Source organism: Rhinoderma darwinii, chromosome 1 (genome assembly GCF_050947455.1).
Source record: "Rhinoderma darwinii isolate aRhiDar2 chromosome 1, aRhiDar2.hap1, whole genome shotgun sequence".
Taxonomy (NCBI): domain Eukaryota; kingdom Metazoa; phylum Chordata; class Amphibia; order Anura; family Rhinodermatidae; genus Rhinoderma; species Rhinoderma darwinii.
In genome coordinates this window covers 325,109,647-325,136,623 of record NC_134687.1, presented here as the reverse complement: position 1 = coordinate 325,136,623, position 26,977 = coordinate 325,109,647, and the positions used below count along the sequence as shown (strand labels likewise).

At 42.2% G+C, this 26,977-nt stretch overlaps 1 protein-coding gene across 2 annotated transcripts in view; it reads left to right on the top strand.

Annotated features, from left to right (window-relative positions):
* SHB (SH2 domain containing adaptor protein B) overlaps positions 1–26,977 on the top strand; it is a 191,999-nt gene that overhangs the window by 75,081 nt on the left and 89,941 nt on the right. For both annotated transcript variants that reach the window (XM_075825642.1, XM_075825641.1), the window contains one exon: positions 4,116–4,236. In XM_075825642.1, the coding sequence (XP_075681757.1) occupies positions 4,116–4,236 (121 nt within the window). The remainder of the gene's footprint in view (positions 1–4,115; positions 4,237–26,977) is intronic.

Here is a 26,977-nt window from a genome sequence, read left to right as displayed (position 1 = left end):
TCAAATGCAGGACTGGATCGAATACACAGGGAAAATAAAGTGGGAAGATTTATTCATCTTCTCTTAGTATTTTAAAGCCAAAATCAGGAGTGGAAACAAACTAAATCTGCAGTGTATGAACGAGGCCTAAATTTGGCTTCATGTAACTCATTTAATAAATTGGTCCAACACTTAAAGAAGAATTACCTTAAAGAGGGTCTGTCACCACATTATAAGTGGCCTATATTGTACATGATGTGATCGGCGCTGTAATGTAGATTACAGCAGTGTTTTTTATTTATTTAGAAAAACAATCATTTTTGACGGAGTTATGACCTATTTTAGCTTTATGCTAATGAGTTTCTTAATGGACAACTGGGCGTGTTTTACTTTTTGACCAGGTGGGCATTGTACAGAGGCCTGTATGACGCTGACCAATCAGCGTCATACACTTCTCTCCATTCATTTACACTGCAGATAGCGATATAGCTATATCGCTATGTGCAGCCACGTAAACACACTATAACGTCACTCAAGTGTCCTGACAGTGAATATACATTACCTCCAGCCAGGACGTGATGTCTATTCACAATCCTGACACTTCTGTAGCATCTGTGTGATATTTACATAAAGGCAAGCATAATCTCGCGAGATTACGCTGTAAACTGTCATTTACAGCGAGACTACGCCTGCTCTGCTGTAAATCAACCACAAACGCTACAGAAGTATCAGGATTCTGAATACACATCCCGTCCTGGCTGGAGGTAATGTATATGCACTGTCAGGACACTTCTCTAGCGTCTGTATGATATTTACAGCAAGGCAATCGTAATCTTGCGCGATTACGCTGTAACCTGTCATTTAAAACGAGATTACGCTTGCCTTGCTGTAAATATCACAGACGCTACAGAAATGTCAGGATTCTGAATAGACCTCACGTCCTGGCTGGTAGTGATGTCTATTCACTGTCAGGACACTTGAGTAACATTTAGTGTGTGTGTGTGTGTGTGTGTGTGTGTGTGTGTGTGTGTCCGCACATAGTGATCTAGTAAAATCACTATGTGCTGTGTAAATGAATGGGCAGAAGTGTATGACGCTAATTGGTCAGTGTCATACACTTCTCTCCACAACGCCCACTTGGTCAAAAAGTAAAACGCGCCCAGTTGGTTTCAGTTTGTGTCGGTTGTGCATCGGACCCGTAGCTTTGCCAGAAGCAATAGCGTCGACTACGGATCAGGTGCACAACCGAGACAAACGGAAACCATGGGCACCTGATCCGTCACCATTGAAATAAATGGTGATGGAAACTAAAACCTCTGGTTTCCGTCGGTGTAAGTTTGGGTGTACTCAGGATCCCGTTCTGACGGAAACCTGTGACAGAACGTGACCCCCAACGCAGATGTGAACGAAGCCTTAGATGGAAATAAACATTTAAAAGGCTATTCAGGGGTCATTGGTACTAACAAAAGACTGTTTACTCTACTCTGCTACTTCTGGGAGCTCAAAACCCATTGATGAAATGTGAAGCTTCTATTTACTTTGTTGCTTTTTGATTTATTTTTTTTAATGTCTTTGTGTGGGTTTTATTAGCTGAGCAAATACACTAAAACCATGCAAACAAGGCTAGAGGATAGTGTTCTAGTTGTCGTCTGGGTTTACGAAGGAGCACAAAAGGTGACATTTTGCTGCCTTTCTGAGCTCTAAAGTAATGGTTGTAAGTGTAAACTAGTAGCTATCCTGTGCAAATAATGCTATAGCACGCCACACTTTGAGGTTTACAGTACTAACACACTGGTGTGTGAATGTGGCGTTACCCCTCTACAGAGGTGTCTGGATGGGGTGTGTCTCAGACACTTTACCCTTCCTGTCAAGTGAAGAGGCTGAAACTAATACCAAATGTCTCCAAGTGTATCCATCACAAAACCCAGTCAAATCGCTATACAGTCACAATGTGTATAATGGTGGCTCATCAAACTAGGTTTAATGTCTATTCAATAGCTTTACATTTTTGCTCTAAAGGTAGTCAATTACCTATGGCTGGCAGATAGACATTTCACATGAGGAGACCCCTCGATGTGCGTTTCGCAACCTTCGTTAGGAGGCCGGAACTAACTTGCTGTTATGTCCGTAAAGATTTTCTTAAAAGAAACCAGAACCAACAGAAATTCCCTAAATTACCACTCAACTGGACCTATACGATGGGCATTTTAATAAATCCGTCAGCCTGCCAGCAAGGCGGGAGAACAAGTGGTGAGTGAGTTACTGACATGGCAGGATTGCAACTTTGTGTGAGGGCTCATATATTTAGTAGCCATAACTATATGGGAAACTGGGAAAACCTTTCCCATGGCTAGATACAGACTGGTTTTTGCCATTAAATGTAATATGGCCATGCAGATAAAGCCTTGGGCAACATATGCATGGAGTTAGTATGTTCTTGCCTAGTTTAGGCTCTGTACACACCATACGCTCTACGTTTAGCGTATAAAACAGGAAAAGCTCCCAACGTATACATTAAATGTAGGCTGTGACAGATGACCTGATGCTATCATCCACCACAATAGACTATAATGGTATCCGTTTAATGGATACGTCCTAAACTCTCGTGACCCCTTTTCATGACGTATACGTTAAATACCATTATAACCTTTGATGACAGATGCCACTGTTAGACATTCCTCACCGCCATCTGTTTAACATATACCTCGTATAAAGCCATTGAAAGCCCATGACTTAGGTCTTGTTGGGTGATCCCATGGGATGGAATAGCGTAGTCTACTACACTATTCCATCCTGAAAAAAATAAAAAAATGCTAACGTTTACCTGTCTAATGGAGGCCAAAGTACATCTTCTGTCAAGCTAATGGAGCCCTGTGGACATGTATATCGTGTATTTTGTGAGCTATCCCAACATAAGCGGTAAGTGTAGGGCCGAAACAATGATGTTCCTCAGAGCCTATGTGTATTTCTTCCAAGTACTTACGTTTCATTACACACTCCAAAAACTGTGGGTGCCCTATTGCGGCTCTGTACAACTCTGAGGTTGCACAGCGCCATAATAATGCATATCCATGAGCCCTTGTATAATTTTTTTGTGGCGGATAGTCCTAGCACAATGCACCGTATTGGGACTATTTGAGCACAGTCTGCAGACTTTGTAAAAGAAGCTAAAGGCAATGTGATTTTCGGAGTGCTAACACGCTTCGCATTCACCAGACGTAATAATACCGAAGTTATTCACTTTAAGTCTGTCTATTAACAGATGCTGGTGCCAGTAAAATATAGCAGAAAATCAATTCTATTTTTTTTATGCAATTGCCATATATACTGGATGTCATGGACCGTATATAGACACCAAATGAAGCCTTACTCCCTGTCCATCTTTATCCCTGTCCACAGCTCCACAAAGTAACGGCATGTTGAAGGGTTCACACAGGGCATTTTGTGGGTGTTTTTCCAGGCACTTTTTTCTTTTTCCCCCCAGTAAGGCTTCGTTTACATCTGCGTCAGGGTCCCGTTCTGACGTTCCATTTGAGCTTCCCGTCCGAACAGGACCCTGACTGAAACGAACAGAAACCATAAGTTTGCATCATCATTGATTTCAATGCTGACAGATCCGGTGCCAATGGTTTCTATTTGTCTCAGTTGTTCAAGGGTTCCGTTGTTTTTGACGGAATGAAAAAAGCGTCTACTACGCAGATGCCTTACACAACCTACAAAGCCTTACTCAATCGTTTTGCAAAGTTTTTTTTAAAATTTATTATTATTATTATTATTATTATTATTTTGAATATTATTGGTGGAAAATGCAAAATGTACAATGCAATGTGTAATAATGGCTTCTCCGGTGTTTGCAGGGCCACCCACGATGTGGTTGTGCTGCCCTGTCTTCATGTATTCATGAGTGTAATTGATGCTTTTCCTCACTGAATCTGTTTTTTTTTTTAATGAATTTATGTGAATAGAAACTTTTACTTTCCTTTTATTGTATTCTGCCACTAGCTCGTTGAGACTTTCTGCAGTTTATGAAGGCCTCATTGCCTGTACATTTCCTCTCCTAATCACTTCTTTCCTTGTGTTAGTGAGCTTCAAAGAGGAGACATGGTGTCATTTTTTTCACTTTCCTCCTCTTTCAGGTTGCAATTGCTGATGACTACTCTGATCCCTTCGATGTCAAGAATGAACAGAAGAACAAGGAAGTGGTAACCGAGAACAACGGCTACATGGAACCTTATGAAGCCCAGAGACTGATGACCGGTAAGAAATCTATGCAGGCAATACCTGGTTGCTGACTATTGCAGAGATGTCATTTTTGTGGTATTCTAGTTTGTTGCATTATCTTAATGGGCTATTACCATCTTATAAAGTGATCTTCGAATCAGTGGGGGTCCCAAAGTTCGGACTTCTTCCTATTATAAAGTGATGGCATATGCTAGCGATATTCCATCAGTTTTTTAAAAAAATTGGAATACCTCATTAATCTAGTTACGCCTTTTTAAAATTTTTGGTTCATATTGGTCAAGAGTTATTCACACAATTTTTTTTTTTTTTTCTCAAACCAAAATCGGGATGAGGGTTTTTTAATTGATGCCTGTGCTAGAAATCTTTGCGTCCATCCACACGGCGGACTTTGCGTGGCGGACCCGCTGCAATATCCGCTTCAGAATTATTCCTGCCATCAGCAGGAAGATTCCTCTTCCCATTAAATTCAATGGGAGGTTCGGACGGGACGCTTCATTTTTCCGCTAGCTGAAAAAATCAGCTTCGCGGGGGAAAAAGAAGCGTCCGACACCCATTGAAATGAATGGGAGGTGGAATTTTGTGGCGGAATCCTCCGCAAAAACTCTGCTCTGTGAAAAGGGCCTTTCTAGGGTTTTGACTAAAAAAAATAGAGAGCGAAAGATAAGACTTCCATGAGAACAGTGTGAAAGGAGTTTTTATTTGTAACCAGGGTTGGGACTAGCAGGTTCTGGGATTGGTTTTCTACAGAACTTACAAAAACCAGTGTTAATCACTGATCACAATGGTGAAAAATGACAGATGACTAGTTATTACTCATTAACCAGCTAGAATGTATGGTTGTGCCTGATGCAAATTGATCAAATTTGTGGTTAGTTTGGTGCATGTTTCTATGGGGATCATCCAGTCTTCCAGTGTTTGTACCCGTGTTTTAACTGTCTGAATTTCGGATGTAACACCCAAACTCTTCAACAGTACTACCGAAATACCTGCAGCCGTATAGGAATATGTGGTGCTATAAGTTTGGTTCAGTAGAACTGCAGGGAATTCAGCAGTTACATCAGTTAGACTGGAGTGCAATAAACCTGAGAGAATAGGCCTTAGTCGGTGTCTAAAGATTCTAGTCACTGGCCATTTTTAAAGCTTAGTCAGTATTGGTCAAGGGTAATCTAGTATAAATTACATACGTTGGCCAGAAAATGCCCAAACCGCTATCCGAAACCAGACAATGATTTCAGGAACACGTCCGTAAATTTGATTTCTTTTCAGAAAGATTATTGGCACAGTATAGACAAAGCAATAACTTTTTTTTAAATTGCTTACTATCATATTGAATTGTAATTCATTTAGGCCTCATGCACACGACCGTAGTGTTTTTCTGGTCCGCAAATTCCAGGACCGTGTTCCGTGAAATGTCCTCCGCAGTTCATCCGTATGTAATCCGCAGTTCATCCGTATGTAATCCGCAAAATGCGGATAAAAAAAAAAAAGCCTAGGTAAAACAGGATGACGACAGAACTCATTCCCGGTCGTCGCCTAGCAACACTTCCGCAAATCGGCAAACTGCGGTTGACACACGGAGGTGTACCTGCATTTTCCACGGGCCCATTGACTTCTATGGGCATGTCCGCATCAAATTTGCGGGCCGTAATAAGACATGTCCTGAGTTCCTGCGGCACGGATTTTCGGACATGCGGAGACCCGTGAAAACACGGATAGTGTGTATGGGCCCATAGAAATGAATAGGTCCGCAATTCTCCCGTGGATTTGCAGGGGAATTGCGGACGCAAAAACACGTTCGTGTGCATGGGGCCTTAGACATGTATAACACAATGGGGCCCTTTTGCACAATAACGCCAATGTGAAAAACTAGTGCTAGATTTTACCGCTGTATTCACTATTTTTTTTTTAATGCAATTTTTTTTCTATGCAATTCCACCAGATGTAATTGCATTGAAAAATCTATTTTAGTATAGTCTATATTTTCATAAAATCCATTTGAAAACCAAAGATCCGTTCTGAAACCAAGTAGCGATTTTAAATTGTTCTTGCCACCACTTCTTCTGTCATTTCACTTAAAGCGGGAAAAAACCCATTGCATAATTAACATTGGAACAGTTGTAGGAGAAAATGAGATGTCTATTTCCAAGGCCATATTGTGGATTTAAGCTTATGACAAGGCCGTCCATTTCAGTGTAAGCAGCAGGTTCTGTCACCATGGATTGCCATAAATTAACGTTCCAGCCTAATTCAGAACTTCCAGATTGTGTTTTGTCCTTGGCCTGAACAAACTGACAGACAGATCTTTTGGCTGTGGTGTGCTGCATAAACACCAATTTGGCAGCTTGTTTCTCCCTGGAAATACAAGTATGTATACATATGGGAGAGTGTAAACCGTTGTGAATACGCCACTTACACACAGCATTGCGCTATTAATTATTTTTTTCATTTTATTGAACTCAAAGCTTGCAATAGAGAAAACACAATATTACAGTATATCATACATCGATAGATTGAAAGAACAAAATTACATGCCATTCAATGCACCGTATACACAACGCATAACACACTTCAAACAATTGTATCATCTCGGCAAATTAGCTGCATGACAGAAGTGTATGTGTATATGTATGTATGTATATATATATATATATATATATATATATATATATATATATATATATTTATTCCTCCTGCAGCAAACCCAACAAACACACCTCTGGGGTCTTGGGTACAGGTACCGAGGTAGTACCATTCAAATCAATCACTTTATCCCAAAAGGAACTAATATATGAGCAATCCCAAATAAGATGTATGAAATTTGCCCCAGGAGAATGACATCTGTGACATTCTGTATGTGGCAGCCGACCCATACGATATAAACGAGTTGGAGTAAGATAACTCTGGTGTGTGATGTACTATTGGGACAGTATTGTTTACAGAAGGATAAACAAACAAATGTGACTCCAGGGCCTCTGACCAATCCTCCTCAGATAAGGTGGGAATAATTGTTTTCCAGACAGCCTGTACAGAGAGCGTACACGACTCGGTTTTTGCATTCAGAAGAAGTGTGTAAATTGCCGAGATAATACCCTTGAGTCCCTGTGTCTTCAGAATTCCTATCAACGGGAACTTTGAAAGAGACGGGGGCTGTGCTCGAAATTGCGAATTCAATGCGTGTCTTCGTTGTAAGTATCTAAAGAATTGGGTACGATTTAAATTGTAGCATTCCATCATCTGGGTAAACGATAATAACACATTTCCCCGATATCTATCACCGAGACAGAATCCCATTAGACTTCCAAAACTCAGACCCTTCCAGCATTTGTAAGTGAGGGAACATGGGATTATCCCACAACAGAGTTTCCCCCTCCAAATCCCCAAAACCACATAGCAGCTTAGCTGCCTTCCAAACCTGATGTGCAAGTCTATGAAGTAATACTAATTTCCCTCTAAACTGTGTGGGGTTCTCCAGATCAGGCCACAGGACCGACTGTCCCAGCACGTGCCCCAAAGCAAACTCTGAAAATGGTTCTGGAATTAAGGCAATCCAGTCCTTCAAATAGCGGAGTTGGCCACTCAGGAAATAAATATAAAAATCTGGTAGTGCCAAGCCGCCCTTAACCGTCGGACGCTGGAGTGTGGAGACAGCAAGTTTCCTGCGAGAGTTCCCCCATACAAAACTAGCTACCAGGGAGTGCAACCTGTCAAAGAATGATCGTGGAATAAGGCCATTAGCATGTTCCAGTAAATATAAATCGTTTGGTAAAAGGATAATTTTTACCAGGCTTACCTGTCCCGCCACCGATAAAGGTAGTCTTCCATGCTCTAAATTTCTGAATGGTCTCCAGGGGGTATATATTCTTAGCATGAGATTCAACAGGATACTTCGTTATATATATGCCCACCTCCCACAAAGGCATCAGAGCCGACTTAGCCCAATTGATCAGGAAACGGTTCACAATTTCACTAGCCCTAGGAAGTGTATCGTGAACATCGGACATGAAGAGAACTAGATCATCCGCTTGCATGCCTATTCTACTTTCTCTATTGCCAATAAACACTCCCTGAAATATACTGTCCTGGCGAATTTGGATAGCAAGAGGTTATATAGCCAAAGCAAATCGAAGAGGGGACAACGTTCATCCCTGTCTAGTCCCCCTACCTAGATCAAAAAAGGCTGTACCCATACCATTCACCAAAAGATTTGCCTTGTAATTCTTGTATAAAATGGAAACCCATTTGGAAAACACAGATCCAAATCGTGTCAACACTGCTTGTAGGGATGTCACGATACCAGAAATTGGATTTCGATACCGATACTTGGTTTAGTATTGCGATTTCGATACTTTGCCAATAGTAATGAAAAAAAAAAAGTTCTTCCATTTTCTGACGTGAGGCGCGTGGTGTGATGATGAATTTAACCTCCACGTGCCTCACATTAATAGTAATTAACCCCATCATGTTTCTCAGTCATAATGGGTTAATGTGTAAGGTACATGATGGGGTTAATTATTATTAATGTGAGGCACATGGAGGTTAAATTCATCACACCTTGTGCCCCACAATAAGTGATAGAAAGCCTATTTTATTTTATTTTTTACAGCATACACATCATAAATTATGGAAAAAAAATTGTTGTGCAGGTTATTATGGCCGTGCCAATACTGAATGTGTGTAGATTTTATGTATTGAGACTTATTTTAATGTTTATTGTAAAAAAGGTGTATGTGTATTTTTTTTTTAAATTTAACATTACTTTGTTTTTACTTTTTATTTTTTAAACTTGAATGTACTGGCATATATCTATATTACAGTACATTAGCCTGTGTACTGATAGTACACAGGCAGTTGTTAGGACATACCTAAGTGCCCTAACAGGAAATATGGTAGGACAGCCTTGGGGTCCTTCAATGGACCCTGGGCTGTCTGCCCATATATGGTATGTCCCTCAATCGCCTCACAGGAATTCCCTGTGATGCGATCCAAGGGGCATCCCCCCTTCTCATTTTCCCCTGAATGCTGCAGTCCGCTGTGATCGCAGCATTCACGGGAATAACGGCTGTTTAATAGTCATTGCCCCGCTCCTGACATCAAGTGCGTGCGCTGTCTGCATGAGGAGAGGCGGCCAGCGCTGCACTAATGAGCGGCGTTTCAGGCACTGAAGACAGAACATAGGGGTGTTTTTGTAGTGCGCCCACCATGTTCTGTTTTCAGTGCCGCCGCTCATTAGTGCAGCCCTGGCCGCATCGTATTATCCTGACAGTGTGCACGTCAGGACTCGGGAGCAATGGCTGTATTACACAGCCGCATCCCCCCTCTCATACATTCATGTGTTACAATACTGAGCTGTGTGGCCGCATAGCGAAGTATCGAAATACATGAAATAACGGTATCGAACCGTTTGGGGATGCAGAGTATCGAAACCGTATCAAAGTTTCAATGCATCGTGCATCCCTAACCGCTTGTAGATGCCTCCATTCCACGGAGTCTAAGGCCTTTGCCGCATCAAGTGATGCCAATGCCCAGTGTTGGTTCAATTCCCTTCCCACCTGTGAAACCGCCTGGACCCTGCGGATGTTCCCAGAAGTGGACCTCCTGGGAATAAAGCCTGATTGATCATCATGTATTAACGAGGTGATAATAGAATGAAGTCTATTTGCCAAAAGCTTAATCAGAATTTTATAATCTAAATTGAGTAAAGAAATTGGTCTATGACCCACACTCCAGGGGATTTTTGTCAGGTTTCAGCAAAATTATAATTGTGGCTTCGTATAGAGATATAGGCAAAGTACCCAACTCAAAAACTTTCACGTACATCTGAAGCAATTCAGGACCAATAATCTCAAAATGTCTGGAATACACCTCTAAAGGCATCCCATCAGGTCCAGGTGATTTCCCCTTAGCTAGGTCCTTCACAGCAATCCTTCTAGCGTAATAGCCTCATCTAATTTATCTCTATGCACTAAGGACAACTGCGGGAAAGTAATCCACTCCAAGTATTCAGACAGTGTATGATCCTAGTACCCACTCTGGGAAGTGCATAATTCAGTATAAAACCTACTAAATCTATGTCCAATCTGTTCGGCATCACTTAGTTCTTGACGCCCCTCATCCAGAATTTTTAAAATGGCAGGAGACGACTGACTGGAATGCACTATATGCGACAATCTACTGGACTGATTTCCCAGCTCAAAGGCGTTCTGTTTAAGAAAAAATAATTTCCTATCCCATTTTTCTTTTAAGATGTAACAAGTATAATCTACTGCAGCCATTTTAGTCTATTCTCCTAAGAAGGATCATTCATAAAGGTCCTCTCCATTACTTTACAGGACGCGGACAATCCGTAAACAGATTGCGATGTTTTCTTAACCCCTTCCCCCTGCTTGCATTCTGGGCCCTAATGTCCAAGCCATTTTTTACATTTTTCCATTGTCACATTCGAAGAGCTGTAACTTTTTTATTTTTGCGTCGGCATAGCTATATAAGGTCTTGTTTTTTGCGGGACGACTTGCAGTTTTTATTGGTACCATTTGAGAGTAGATGCGACTTTTTGATCACTTTTTATCACATTTTTTTAAAGTCAGGATTAACAGAAAACAGCAATTTTTCCATTGTTTTTTATTTTATTTTTTTACGGCGTTCACAGTGCGGGTTAAATAATGTAACAGCTTTATAGTCGGGGTCGTTACGGACGCGGCGATACCAAATATGTGTAACTTTTTTGCTTTATTGTAGTTTTTTTTAATAGTAAAGCATTTTGTAAGGGGAAAAAGTGGGTTTTTCATTTTTTTGGTTTCACTTTTTTTTTTTATTAACTTTTTATTAAACTTTTTTACTTTTGTACTAGTCCCACTAGGGGACTTCACTATCCTCCGATCGCTATTATAATACACTGCAATACTTTTGTATTGCAGTGTATTACTGCCTGTCCGTTTAAAACGGACAGGCATCTGCTAGGTCATGCCTGCGGCATGATCTAGCAGGCATTCGCTCCAGGCAGACCTGGGGGTCTTTATTAGACCCCCGGCTGCCATAGAAGACACAGACACTCGGCGATCTTATCGCCGGGTGTCGGTGGGGAGAGAGGGAGCTCCCTCCCTAACTCAAAAACCATCCAGATGTGGTGCACGCTATTGTGCACCACATCTTAAGGGTTAAACGGGTGAGATCGATACTAATATCGATCTCACCCGGCAGAGCAGGGACGCCCCCAGCCCTCAGCTGCCTCTGGCAGCGGAGAGCAGGGAGATTTCACGGCTCCCTGCTCTGTTTACTTTATTCTACAGCAGCGACGTAGAATAGCGGCGCTCTAGAATAAAGCCCACTAATGACCGCCGTAAAAAGGCGTATCGGCGGTCATTAAGGGGTTAATGAATAAAATTGTGGACTTCAAACACCCCCTCAAATACGCTTTAAAAGTATCCCATTTAAAGAGGCTCTGTCACTACATTATAAGTGCCCTATCTCCAACATAAGGAGATCGGCGCTGTAATGTAGGTGACAGTAATGCTTTTTATTTAATAAAACGATCTGTTTTCACCACTTTATTAGCGATTTTAGATTTATGCTAATGAGTTGCTTAATTCCCAAGTGGGCGTATTTTTACTTTAGACCAAGAGGGCGTTGTACAGAGGAGTGTATGATGCTGACCAATCGGCATCATGCACTCCTCTCCATTCATTTACTCAGCGCATAGGGATCCTGCTAGATCCTTATGTGCTGTCTTATACTAACACATTAACAATACTGAAGTGTTTAGACAGTGAATAGACATTCCACGGGATGGCTATTCACAATCTCTGCTCCTCGTTACTGTTTCTATGGTAGTTACAGCAGAGGAAGCGTGATCTCGTTGTAACCTGTCATAGCGAGAGCTCGCGAGATCACGCTTCCTCTGCTGTAACTACCACAGACAGAGCAACGAAGTGCAGGAGATGAGCCGGTAAGCCATCGAATAAGAGATGTTTAAGTCCCGCATTTTCCTCTTCACAAATAAATGTTGCACGCTTTTTCTGCAATTCAGCTGAAAAATCAGGAAACCATAAAACACGAGAATTCTCATATTGAATATCTGTTTGCTTCCGAGCCATCTGCAAGATGAAGTCCCGACCGTTCCAGTTTAGAAGACGCGCCAATAAAGGTCGTGATGGTAATCCAGGCTGAGGTGGTCTTGCCGGCACTCTGTGCGCACGTTCTACAGCAAGTGCCGCCGAGAATTGTGCCTCAGGGAAGGTGGTCCGGAACCGTTACTCAATAAAGGTGCCAGGTGTAGAGCCCTCCACTCGTTCCGGCAGTCCAATAATTCTTGCGTTATTTCTATGCGAACGATTTTCCTAATCATCGCATTTCTGTTGCCACAATTCCACTTTTGTCTCTACCGCCGACAATCTAGCAGGAATGTGAGCATTAGTATCCTCAATGGCGGAAATACGATGTTCCGTCTCCTTCACCCTCTCTCGAAGTCTCTGTACATCATGGTGGAGCAAGCCAAGATCCACCCTCACCTCTTCTCTTCTATCTTTCCTGTCAGAGAGGTGGTAGACAAAGTTATAGCTTGCAACAGTTGCTCATATACCTGCTGCAGTGTCAGATCAGGACCATGCTCCATCTCCTCAGATTAACTCGTGTGAGCACTCTGACCGCGTGGTGGTCTGGAGCGTTGTGCTGGAGAGGCCGCACGCCATTTTGTGTACTGTCCCTGGCGAAAATCCTTCAACTTCTCCACCGCTGACGACCCTTTTGTGGGACCCATCGGTGCCATACCTCAGGAGCACTGCTGTGAGCTGTTAAAAGGTCTGTTTTCCTCAGGAGTATAAGCCGGATGATATGTATAGCGGGCTACCCGTTGGAGCTCTCACACTTCACGTCCGCTCATGTTGCCAGCAGGCCAAGGCCCGCGCTATTAATTCTTGTTAATCACATTGACTCCTAGAACAACTAGCTGTATGCAGGGGATCGCTGGAGCATTCAGCTAATTCCTGCCGAAACTGTCATATTAAAGGGGTTTAATCGAAGTTGATATCAGGCCTAATTCTCACGGTCGTGTGAAGATCCATTTTATTGTCTATTATTTTTCCTTTTTTTTTTCTTCCGCTTCCATTAAAAAGGAATGCTTTCCAACACAAGGAAAAATGGAAACAATCTCTAAGAGTTTGTTTTGAGAATATTTTCTTTGTCTCTAGTGTTTGGATTAATTAGGCCTTGTCCACACTGGTTTTTTTTTAGGCGTGTTCCGGGGAGGAAACTGTCCCAAAACCTGCATAAAAAGCTTCCTATTGTTTTAATGGGAAACTGCCCGTTGTTCATATAGGGCCATATATGTTACGATGACGTTTTCAAAACCGCGTCGCTGAAATAAAAAGTGCTTTCAGTATTCTGCCTTGAAGTTTCCCATCAAAGTGAATTTGTCAAACCGTGCCACAAAATTGCACTAAGAATGCTCCAAAAAAGCGTTTAAATCTGCTTTTTACTTAAAAAAAACAAAACCTAAAAACTGCTTCTAGAAAGCATCATTTTTTACAGGCAGATTTTCTGCCTCAAATCGCGTGAACATATACTTAGGCTAGGTTCACACAGAGTTTTTTTTGCAGGCGGAAAGTCTGCCTCAAAATTCCGTCCGCGGCCATTGAGCGTCCCGGGCATAAAATGCAGCGAAATACACTTTCTCTGCCTCCCATTGATGTCAGAGAGGTCAGAGGCGTAAACGCCTGAAGATAGGGCATGTCCCTCTTTCCCGCGAACCGGTTTTTCCGCACGCGACCATTTTTTGGCACGTTTTGTGGCGCAGTTTCCACGTCAAACTCTCCAAAAAACTCAGTGAGAAGTCCCCCTTAGACTAAGCTTTCCTGAATCAACTGCAAAATCTCCTGCAAAATCCACATAAGTTGCAAAAATATGCTACATGTACAGCATGCTGCAGAAAATCTGCTGCCAGCCCTAAAATATGCATTGTAAATGTACATTGTTGCAGAATTCCCCAATTTTGCCACTTGTGAATTTTCCATTTAAAATTTTAATGAAAAAATTAAGCACAGCAGATGAGATTTTCCGGTAGCGATGTTGGTTAAGCCTTGAAGGGAATATTTCATATGGACTCCATGAATGGAGGTGAGATTACATCCTTGCCCTGTTCCATATATCGGTGTAGATTTAATGTATAGGTCCGGAATATGAAGTAGTGAGGTTTCTAAGAAAATACTTTGTCCTAACAGATGCCTTCAATACGGAACTATAAGAAAACACACTGCATTAGTCTCTTAGGAAGAACAATACGTGCCAGTGTTAATTACATTGCAATGCAGTAGACCAATATTGCCCTGGAAAACATGATTGTAATGTATTCAACATCTGGAGCTTGTGGTGCGACGTAAATGTGCTATTAGTCATGGAGGAGAGTGTGGGAAAAATGGAGGAAATCCTAATAACCCGTGAACCGTTTACATTATGCACCGCTTTATAACGGAAATCATCAGAAAGCTGGATCATTCTTACCCTGTTCTCTACTATCCAGCCTGCTGGCACTGAGGTATATGCACAATTCCGTTCCATCTGGCATCGATATCAAATACTGTATTTGCCGATTTTATACATGAAGCAATAAGATTCAATACCTGAAGTCAGGACCGATTTTTAGTTTGGCTGGTGCCCTGTGTTGTACCTACTGTTGACACCCGCACCCCCACCTTATGGTGTACCATTCTGTGCTCAAATGATATGATTATAGTTAACATTGCTGTAAAGTTTCCAAATAACACTGCTAGATAATTACCAATATAACATTGCCCAATAAAAATAAACCCGAAGGAATGAAGTTACAGACCTTTCCATAGCTTCAGGCACGAATTGTGGTATTGGCGATGTGAGCTCTTGATGCCCCTTTGATTAGGACCTGCCCCGTTTAGTTTTGACAGGTGATAAGCGTGTGCGGTTACACATAGTTTAACCCCTTAATGACCAGCCTATTTTAAACCTTAATGACATAGGTCTTTTTTTTAAGTTTTTCCATCGTCGCATTCCAAGAGCTATAACTTTTTTTATTTTTGCATCGACATAGCTGTATAAGGTCTTTTTTTTTGCAGGACAAGTTGTATTTTTTAATAGCACCATTTTGAGGTACGTAGAATTCATTGATTTATTTATTGATTAACTTTTATTAACTTTTTTTTGGGGGAGGAATAGAAAAAAAACTAATTTTGCCACTCTTTTTCGTGTCCAAAATCTACGCCGTTTACCGTGTGGTATAAATAACACTAACTTTATTCAGCGGGTTGTTACGATTTTGAGATTAGATTTTGTATGTTTTACTACTTTTACACTGTAAAAACGCTTTTTTTTTCCAAATTATTTATTTTTGTGTCTTCACTTTTTTTATTCCCTCGATGCGGTTGTATGAGGGCTTTTTTTTTGCCGGAAGACTTGTAGTTTTTATTAGTACCATTTTGGAGTAGATGTGACTTTATGATCCCTTTTTATCACATTTTTTATTTTTTACGGGTTCACTGTGCGGATTAAATAATGTGATCGCTTTATAGTCTGGGTCGTTACGGACGTGGCGATACCAAATATGCGTAACTTTTTTACTTTATTTTGGTTTTTCAATAGTAAAGCAGTTTGTAAGGGGAAAAAGTGGGTTTTTCATTTTTTTTCACTTTTTTTATTTTTTTTATTTAACTTTCTTTTACTAGTCCCACTAGGGGACTTTAATATGCGATCATCCGATCGCTATTATAATACACTGCAATACTTCTGTATTGCAGTGTATTACTGCCTTTCCGTTTTAAAACGGACAGGCATCTGCTAGGCCATGCCTCTGGCATGACCTAGCAGGCATTCACTACAGGCAGACCTGGGAGCCTGTATTAGGCCCCCGGCTGCCATCGGAGACACAGACACTCGGCGATCTTACCGCCGGGTGTCAGTGGGATGAGAGGGAGCTCCCTCCCTCTCTCCAAAACCACTCAGATGCGGTGCACACTATTGAGCACCGCATCTGAAGGGTTAAACAGGTGAGATCGATACTTATATCGATCTCTCACGTTCGAGCAGGGATGTCCCCAGTCCTCAGCTACATCTGGCAGCCGAGAGCAGGGAGATTTGACAGCTCCCTGCTGTTTGTTTATTCTGATGCAGCGCCGTAAAACGTCTATTGCATCAGAATAAAGCCCGTTCGTGACGGACGTAAAAACACTATGGGGCGGTCACTAACAGGTTAAGGCAGGCCCTAACTGAAGTACTCTGGGACAATTCATGTTTGCTATCTTCTTTACACATATGCTTGATTCTAAAACAAATCATCTTGTAAATGTTTTTTCAGAGTACACGGGTTGTCATTTCCTTGTGATGTCTTTACTTTTGAGGAGACTGCCCGGCCTCTTATTGTAGCTAGGCCTCACCTGAGATTTCTGACCAGGAGGGTGATAATGGGCGAACTTTAGGGAACCTATATCCATTTCTTAAAATATTTCTAAGAGTTTTGATTCAATATTAAACCGAATAAGATCAAAGATGTGATATACAGACTCAATGGCATACATTGTCCGGTTTCCATTTTTAAACCTAACCAGCTTTAAAGAGGTTGTCCACCTTCTGACAACTGACCTGTCCACCGGATAGGACATCCGTATAGCATCGGTGTGGGTGCGACACCCGGACCCCGCACCGATAAGCCGCTCTGGTGGCCTGCGGGCACAGGATGTTATGGCACATAATGCTATGGACGGAGCCGGAAGCAGTTGGCTACGTACATATAATAGCGGCCGTGCTGCAGGTCTGCTCCTATTCACTTGAATACATTACTTGTTGGCCTCTATTCCGTGGCCGGAGCTATGTGCTTCCGGCATGTACGTCCGGTGCACGGAGGCACCGGACCAGCTGATCTGTGCGGGGTTCGGGTGTCTGACCCCCACAGATCATGTACTGATGACCTATCCTGTGGATAGGTCATCAGTTGTCAGAAGGTGGAAAACCCCTTTAATAATATTGATCTGGACATTATATTGAATAGCCCATAAATCTGATGGCCGGGAAAAGCGCTTACATCATATCAGTCTGACTTCCTCAGACTAGCACTACTTGTCACTGATTTCTCCCTCAGGGAACACAACACTGTTTTGTTTCATGCCTGAGATGTTTGCGATAAACAGCTTCCTCTTATTCAGATGAACAGTATTTGTTTTGGATCTTCTGGATGGGAACTTGCTGTGGAGAGGCAATGAAATATTCTATAGAAAGGTCAGGAATTTCCTGTATATTGCAGCACTGCTGGCACAAGCAGGTGGCCCGCCCTGTTCAAGTATGAGGCATGACTCCACTAGGTTCACACTGACAGCCTGATGCAGTTCATGTCGCGTGATCACGTAAGGCTTAGATGACGGTGTAAATATAAAAACACTGTGACTCGGCAGGGCCAGCAAACCGAATAACAAATGTCAATTATTATTCTTGTTTTAATGCTTATGGTATTCAGCTTGAAATATTCTAATAAGCAGTATGCTTGTGACACACATACATGTACATAGATGCCTGTGTGCATGTGTAATGTCATTGCATCAGAAACGACAAATCGGATCTGTAAATCCATTTCGCCAGCAGTCGCCTGTTTTCACTGGAAAAGTAAAAAGTGTTTTTTCAAGTTTTTGGAAAAGCCTAACATCCTGATAAGCCAGTTAGAGCTGGAGTTCAGACGACCGTAAAAGCGGCCGAGTTTTAGCTTCCGTATTACGAATGAAAGACCCAGACCCCGCGGTTAAAGTGAACCAAAAGTGGATCACCTAGGGGTTTTGTGGTCCTAATATGGACGCTAAAATGTGGTAACCTTACAACTGTCTGAGGCCTTATTGTGTATTCACACATGCCTGTAGCGTGCTGTGTGGCAAATCGGCGTGCAATATTTACCACAAGGTACTGTGTTTTTTCCATTGGAGTTTTGAGCGCGCAGTTATAAAAAAAAAAAAAAAAAAGTTACACTTCTGGAATTGTATTTTCAAAAAAATTTACATTTATTTATGGGAGACCGGTCGGTACAATTCTGACACATAGAAACACATGCGTGCCAATGTGAGTGTGGTGTATTATCGCGTGAATTGTAATATATCTGAGAGAGATGTGCTTCAATGCTCTGAATTGACAGCATGCCCTTCAATAATTCATGCAAATTGTGTTCCTCTGAGGATTTAACTTCTTGTGTTACTGTTGACTGAAATGTAATTTACTGAAAGCAAGGTATTTATGGCATTCGATGGCAAAACAGGAAGTTATTAAAACAATTGAATACTACTAGGAAATGATCGGCTTGAGACAAATGGCATGCGGAATGACTTGTACAAATCATGTTCCATATTATGTGAGCAGGGTGTGGAGTATGAGCGGCAGAATGAAGAGAATATTAATTCCAGTATATTAAAAAGCCGTAGGCCCAGTAATCCTGCTTACCTGGCCATTATAGTGCCGTGCTTGTTACTTTACCGCGTGGGAAGAAAACATTGTAAATGTGTGATGTCTGCTCCATTCCACTTGTTGTAGTCATCCGTAGCTGGGCTAGTAAAGCAAATCCTCCCTATATTTATACATGGCTGCAACTGGCATTGTATATGGCACTAGATAAAAATCACCAATAAAATACCCTTTTCATGGTCCCAAGATTCAGGACTATGGTACACTGCCTTTTAATCTAAAGCTGGCCATACACATGTGAGAAAAGTCGTTCGAACCCTCCCATATCGATGAATGTGTATGGGGGCCTCCCTAATTTTTCCCAACGGCAGATATTAGAGGAAAGCGTGATGGGGCATGTAGGCTTTGAACATGCCCCATCCTTGTTCCCATGGGAGATCAGCCTCTGCCAAAGGGCTCCGTGTCTTATTCCCCTCTCCCCAGTAAAATAAACATTCATGCTTGGCTCAGTTTGGGGTGGAATCGGGAGAAATTAGTGTTTGTTAACCATCCCCCAACTCAGGTGTATGGATGGCTTGAATTTTGGAGAAAGGGCAATGAAGTCGTGTTTTTTTTTTTGTTTTTTTTTTTTTGTCGTTTTAGGAGTGTTGTTGCTGTTGTTGTTTTTTAGAGCCACTGAACAATATTCCTTGAATGCGCCTACTCAAAATATTATTTAAAAGGGAAAATTTCTTTTAACTACACACTTTAAATCTACATAAAATTGTCAGTTTGTAAATACTTTCTGTAACCTATCTATCTCTTCATCTCTCTATCTCAGACAAAGAATGGCGACCGCACACTGCGACACTAATGCCACCTAAGCCACTAAATATAAATAAATATGCATTACTGCTAAATCTACTTACAATAGGGAGGTTCTTAGTGCACATTTTGAACAAATTGTGTGAGCCCACCTGCCACGACAAGGCGTCCTCTATAGGTGGGGACCTACTCTGCACATACACCCAGAACTGGGACTAAGCCTACATATATACCTGGGGATGGTAGGAACCAGCACTAAACTAATTAAAATCACCCAGGGCAGAAAGGGAGGAGTGCAAGATCAATATATATACATAATGTATGTGTTTCCTTGGCCATTCACTCTCAAAGTGAAACTTCAGTTTCTTCCTTTGTGGAATCGTATGTGTTACATCAGTATCCTCTTATGTTTCTTGGGGACCTTGACTCGAATGGAGATCTGTTGCCGTTTCTTGAATATTGGGCGTACGAGATTGCCGCCATGCGAGAAAAAGTCCTAAGGGACCTTTATCCCTTTTGTGTTTGGACCCCCACTAATCATAATATGGGGCAATTCAAAGCATTGTCCCTGCGGAAGATAAGCCACTGCTGTCAGTTGTATCTCCTCTGAATTAAGCATGCGCGCTTGTGGCTGGGCCGAGACAACTGTCGGTCAAATGAGTGTTCAGCCAATGACTAATGTGTGGCCACGTGTAAACGTTCACTGAACTCGCCTAATGCACTGCTCTCGGGTAACAGGAATCCAGAATTTTTATAGCTGTTCTCTGAACCGTGAATAAAATTTCATGATTTCCAGATTTGCAAAGACATTCAACTTTTTTAAATTGGAATGTGGCAAATTTGTTGTGCATAAGTAGTATAAACTATTGCTAGGAGTCCTATTGATTAGTAGGTCCAATTGGCAATACTGCATATGAATGTTGCCAGGGCTATGTACGCTAAGGCTGGTTTTACACGGGCAGATATTTGCCCATGTTTGAAACCTTTAAACGAGCGCTAATCGACAAGACAGCTTTTCGATCAATGCTAGTTTCCTCCTTTCAATGATCATTAATATGGCGATGATCAATTGTTACTAGGCTCGCTCGTCCCCATATATTTTCATCATGTCGTGAGCACATCCCCTGTTTACCCAGGGAGATGTGCTGCTGACTAGTGACCATTGTTTGGCCGTATAAAAGATGTGATCACCCGGATGTTTACACAGGATAGTGATCGGGGATGATCATTAGCCTGTGTACACATATACAATTAACCAATGAACATATCAATTAATTCGTTCTAGTGGGCTATATATAAATGGAATGGGACTACTTCTAATCTATCCACTGTCCTGCAATGGCGCTGCGCTGGTGGATGTTTCTCTAAGAACTGTGGATGACAAAACATCTGCCTGTTCTTGAAATTGCCAGGCCAGACTCTGACTTTTCACCAACTCTCTATAGCATTATCTGTGAAGAAAATATTGCCATGGTCAATCTGAGGTGAAAAATTTCTCTAATCCGAAATAAGGCAAATAGTATGTGACCCTGCCCACCTAACGCGTTCGGCTGTAAAGTCATGATGGAATTGGTCATGTACGGCACTGACTGTAGATCTAGTCCTAAGACTATGAAGGGTTATGTGTTCACAGCTCGTGGTCGCCTAGTGTATACTCTGCTGTAATGTTCCTCTATTTTTATCCCATAAAGGTGGATTATTTTGCCTGTAATTACATCAAGCTGAAAATGCTATTTGTAATACACGACCTTTTAAGACTCAATAGGTTCTTTCTTTGGCTATTTTATATGCTGTAATGAAGAGTTCCTATCTAAATGACTAGAGTTATAGCCTGTGCTGCCTTATAAAGCAAGTCTTTACTTTTGACCTTCATGCAAAAATGGTTATCTTGGCGTGGATGACAATGAGACTTTTCTTCTCCCGTGCTGTGACAGCGTGTCCGCCTTCAGCGCTCGTGTGTGATTACATTGGAGCACCTGTACAGAGGAGACTATTGCAGATGAGTATGTACGTCTAAGGGCCAGTTCACACAGTTTTTTTTTTACGCAAAAACCCCGCTAAAAAATGGCTGAGAATGCCTCCCATTGATTTCAATGGGAGGCGGAGGCTTTTTTTTTTCTTCCGCAAGCGGACAAACAGTCTCGCGAGAAAAAGAAGCGACATGCCCTATCTTCGGGCGTTTACGTCTCTGACCTCCCATTGACCTCAATGGGAGGCAGAGAAAGCATATTTCGCGGCGCTTTTTGCTCGCAGCGCTCAATGGCCGAGGGCGAAAAAACGCCACAAAGTGCAGCAAACTGCGTGCAGGCATATCAAGATCTACCTCAAAATTCCAGACAGAATTTTGAGGCAGAATTTTCTGCCTGCAAAAAAACTCTGTGTGAACATAGCCTAATAGTCATAGCTCCTATGGTAGACTTTATTTCCATCACTCTTTTATTACACTCATTTAGTAGTATGGTACAATTGGCTTTCAATATTGATCTGATTATTAATCCGGCCTTACTTAATTTTTGTGTAAGGTAAAAATTTCCGCTTTTAGTTCTGCTTAGCTGCAAGGAGGCATCCAATAATAACAGGCAGAATGGCATCCGGTATTTCAGTGTATGACACCCATTGAGACACTCCTGATCAAGGGGTTTCTTGGAGGATCATCAAAGCCTTGCAGTCCGGCCAATGTACATCAATAATACTTGAAATCTGCTTTCTGTAGTCGTTTTCTGCATTTACAGAGCACTTACTAAAAATGTATGTTATATGTGTGATACAATATATGTCTAAACGCTGGATTGAATCAGCCAAAGGTAAACTACCAATTTTTAAAGTCTGCTTGCAATTCCTACCCTTCTTACCGGCTCCTAAAGTCTATAGTATTGTTCCCAGTCGTGGTTTAAGAGGAATAGTGAGAGAGGTTCAAACAAGCTGTATATAAAAGGGGCTCTGTTGTACATTCCTTTCACCTCTTTGTTTTTTGTAGGTAATTTGTTGAATGCAGAATATTAATTTTGGGTAGTTTTATAGGAAACCTGTACACCCTACACACATCTTCACAGTTCACATCAGTCCACATATATGTTTGTGTGTACCCTGGAAACTTTCCTGTATTACATGCTAAAGTGTCTCCATAGGGTTACATTTTCCTGACCGAGGCCAAAAGAGCGTTGTCCTAGCCCTCCGTTGGGCCTGTATTCATCAGTATACCTAAAAAAAAAGATGGTATTGAATAGCGTAGTAGACTATCAAAGGCTTTTCATGATGTAAACGTCAAACGGATGCCATATTAGTCTATATGGGTAACTAATACCACTGCATGGCATCCATTAAACATATGATCCTGGACAAAATTTGATCAGATTCGATTTGGATATTACTTGGTAAACCACAAAGTGTTGCATTAAATATCAGAAGCAATGTGGTGAATGCAGATTGATTTGACAGGTTCATTACTCATTCATCCATGAGAAACCCAGTGCTCCATTTACAGTGAATGCTTTCCTTACTGATTTAACCCATTCATAACCATGTCCTGGAAGAGCACATGCTCCTTCAGAAGTAACAAAGACTGGTCATGTATTGAAGTGTTTTAATCCGCACAGTGCGCCGGACCACGCGGGCACCCTTCACAATGTGTGAACACAGCCTAAGGCCTCATGCACACGACCGTAAAAACTCCCGTTATTACGGGTCGTAATTACGACCCGAAATAACGGGCCCATAGACTTCTATTGGCCACGGGTACCTCCGGGTATGCTTACAAGAAGGTGCCCGTTCCGTTGAAAAAGATAGAACATGTCCTATTTCAGGCCATAATAACGGCACGGGCAGCCCATAGAAGTCTATGGAGCTCCCGTAATGACGGGTGGCTATGTGTGTGCTCCCGTCATTACGGCAGCGTTGCTAGGTGACGTCCGTAAATAGTCACTCTCCAGGGTGCTGAAAGAGTTAACTGATCGGAAGTAACTCTTTCAGCACCCTGGACAGTGAATTCCGATCACAATATAGAGCAACCTGTAAAAAAAATAAAAAAAGATGTTCATGCTTAACGAGAACTTCCTCCCGGCCGTTGCCTTGGTGACGCGTCAGTCTCTTGACATCCGGCCTGACATCCCTGGATGACGTTTCAGCCCATGTGACTGCTGCAGCCAATCACAGGCCAATCACTGGCTGCAGCGGTCACATGGACTGCCGCGTCATCCAGGGATGTCGGGCTGGATATCAAGAGAGGGACGCGTCACCAATCCAGCAAAATCTGCGCACCTAAAGCCAAATGGTGCTTCTTCCCTTCTGAACCCTGCCGTGTGCCTAAACAGTTTATAGCAACACATGGTGTTCACATTTCCCTTATGTCTACTTTTGTTAGCGGCATTTTTTGAACATTCTTAGATTTTTCTAGGACGTTACAAGGCTTAGAACTTTATCAGCAATTTCTCACATTTTTAAGAACTTCAAAAGCCTGTTTTTACAGGGACCAGTTCAGTTCTGAAGTGGCTTTGAGGGACCTATATTCGAAAATCCCACATACACCCCCTTTAAAAAAAAACTGCACCCCTCATAGTATTCAACCAGCATTTAGAAAGTTTAACCCTTTAGGGAACTAAAGCGAAGTGGTGGTAAAATGTACTATTATTTTTTTAAGAAATACCATTTTAATCCGGAACACAGGTTTTACAAGATAAAGGCAACTCAATATTTATTGCCCAGATTCTGCAGTTTTGAGAAATATCCCACATGTGGCCCTAGTGTCGTGACGGACTGAAGCACCGGCCTCCGAAGCAAAGGAGTAGCTAGAGGATTTTGGGGCCTCCTTTTTATTAGATTATATTTTAGGCACCATGTCAGGTTTGAAGAGGTTTTGTGATGCCAAAACAAAGGAAACACTCCCAAAAAAGACCCCATTTCGGAAGCTATACCCCACAAGGAATTCATCTAGAGGTGTAGTGAGCGTTTTAACCCCACGGTTTTTTCTTCTGAATTTTTTGGAATTATGCCGTAAAATAAACTCCAATTTTTTTCACACACACAGCAGTTTTAGCTCCAGATTTTTTTATTTTCACAAAGAATAAAAGGAGAAAAGGGACCCCCAACATGTGTTAAGGCTTTTTTTCTGGCCACTCTTCCATAAAGCCCCACTCTGTGGAGTGTATGACTTATAGTGGTCCTATGGACGGATACTTCCATCTCTGCTGTGACTCTACGGAGCTCCTTCAGTGTTATCGCTGGTGTCTTTCTTGAAGCTCTGATGCCCTCCTTGCCTGGCCTGTGGGTTTTAGTGGGTGGCTTTCTTTTGTCTGACCTGTTTGGAGAGCTCCTTGGTCTTCATGTTTTGTTTCTTAATGGTGTTGTAGACTCGGGTTCCTTTCAGAACAGGTGTATTTATACTGACCTGTGACTGATCATGTGACCCTTTAATTGCACACAGGGGGCCTTATTCAACTAATTGTGACTTCTAGTTTGATCAGAACAAATTTTTTTTTTTCATTCCTCTGTAAAATTTGGACATTTTGTCTGGTCCATGGCATAAAATAAAGTTTCAAATCCATTTTAATTCCAGATGGTTGTTCAACAAAACAGGAAAAAACCCAAAGGGGTGTATACTTTTGCAAGACACTTTGTAATGGATCACATACTTCATTATGTTAAATACAATTTGTTTTCCTAGTCCCACAGTTACTAATTTTCCGTCCGAAATTGCGGACGGAAAATACGTAGCAGAATAGAGGAGCAGCAAAGTGGGTGAAATTTAACAAATCTTATCCACGCTGCGTAAAAATTACAAGCAGAGATTGACCTGCGTTGTGTATTTTTCTGACCGCAGCAGAAATCGAGCTGCGGAACGTGGACTGAATCACTGCATTTTTCAGAGGAAATGTCGCCATCTCCCAACATTGTAAGTCCTCAATCACTTTCACGCTCCTGTCATTTTCACCTCAAAAACATCTCCAGAATCCGCTCTTTTCTTACGGAGGAAACAGTCAAAACTCTCATTGTTGCTCTGATTCACTCTCGTCTTGACTACTGTAACTCATTACTAGTCGGTCTTCCCCTCACCAAACTCTCCCCTCTCCAATCTATCCTCAATGCAGCAGCCAGGCTCATCTTTATGACCAACCGCTACACCAACGCCTCTAATCTGTGGCAGTCACTGCACTGGTTGCCCATCCCCTTCCGAATAAAATTCAAACGTATTACTCTCACCTACCAAGCTCTCCCCAGTGCTGCGCCTCCTTACATCTCCTCCCTCATCTCTGTCTACCACCCTACTCGGGCTCTATGTTCTGCCAACGTCCTTAGATTAAAATCTTCCATAATCCGTCTAATGTACTAGAAAATGTACATACTGCAGATTTTCCGCAATGGAATTCGTTGAGGAAAATCCGCAGCATAATACAGTAGCAGTAAAGTGGATGAGAGCGAACAAATCTCATACATTCGCTGCGTAAATACTGAATTTTATTCCACAGCAGTTTTTGTGTAAACGCTGCTTATTTGTTGTGAGTTTTCCCCCATTGAATTCACTGGAAGGGTAAAACCCACAATAGATAGCAGTTTTTGCGTTTATTGCGGGGAAAATGCAGCGGTTCCCCCGCAAAAAACGCAACTCAGAAAAAAAAATCTTCTACTAAAGGCTTGTCCACACGTAACGGAATTGTTCCAGAAAATTTCTGCAGCAATTCCATTGAAAGTAGCAGACCTTCTTTTACTAAAGAAAATGGTGCATATTTCATTAGGCCCCTAGGCTACCATCCGCACCCCACAATCGCGTTGGAGGGGCCCACCCCCTGTATTCTAACGCTTTAGATGCCGCCTTTGCAAATGACTGTGGCATCTAAGGGGTTAAACGTCCGGAATCAAAGGGATCTTTGATTCCGCCCATCGCAGTGAGGTGTTACCCGCTAAGTATGGAGCAAGCTCCGCATGTGAGCCCACTCCATACTTCCCCCTTAAAGGTTGCCTTGTACATGTATGCAGGGTTGCCTGTGCAATGTTCTAGGAGTAACTCGCCAGTCACAGCCTCGCTTGTAGCATTCCCCCACTAACTTAAGTGATGTTTTCTTCGATTAGTCGTTCACTTTCCCTTTTTTTTTTTTCTCTCTCCATCTGGCCCAGACCACTGTGACTACCGTATATATCGGCGTACAAGACGACTTTTTACACCCTTAAAAAAATGTCAAAAGTGTGGGGTCGTCTTATATGCCGGATATTGTCTACATTAGGGATGCACGGTGCATCGAAACTTCGATACTGTTTCGATACTGTGCATCCCTAAACGGTTCGATACCGCTATTTCCTGTATTTCGATACTGAGCTGCGCAGCCGCACAGCTCAGTATAGTAACACATGAATGTATGGGAGCGCGGCTGCGGCTGTGTAATTCAGCCACAGCCCCGCCCCTGAGTCATGATAAGTTCGCGGGGTCAGGATGATGCAATGCGGCCAGCGCTGCACTAATGAGCGGCGGCACTGGAGACAGAACATGGCGGGCGTACTACAAAACACCCCCATGTTCTGTCTTCAGTGCCTGAACTGCCGCTCATTAGTGCAGCGCCGGCCGCATCACCTC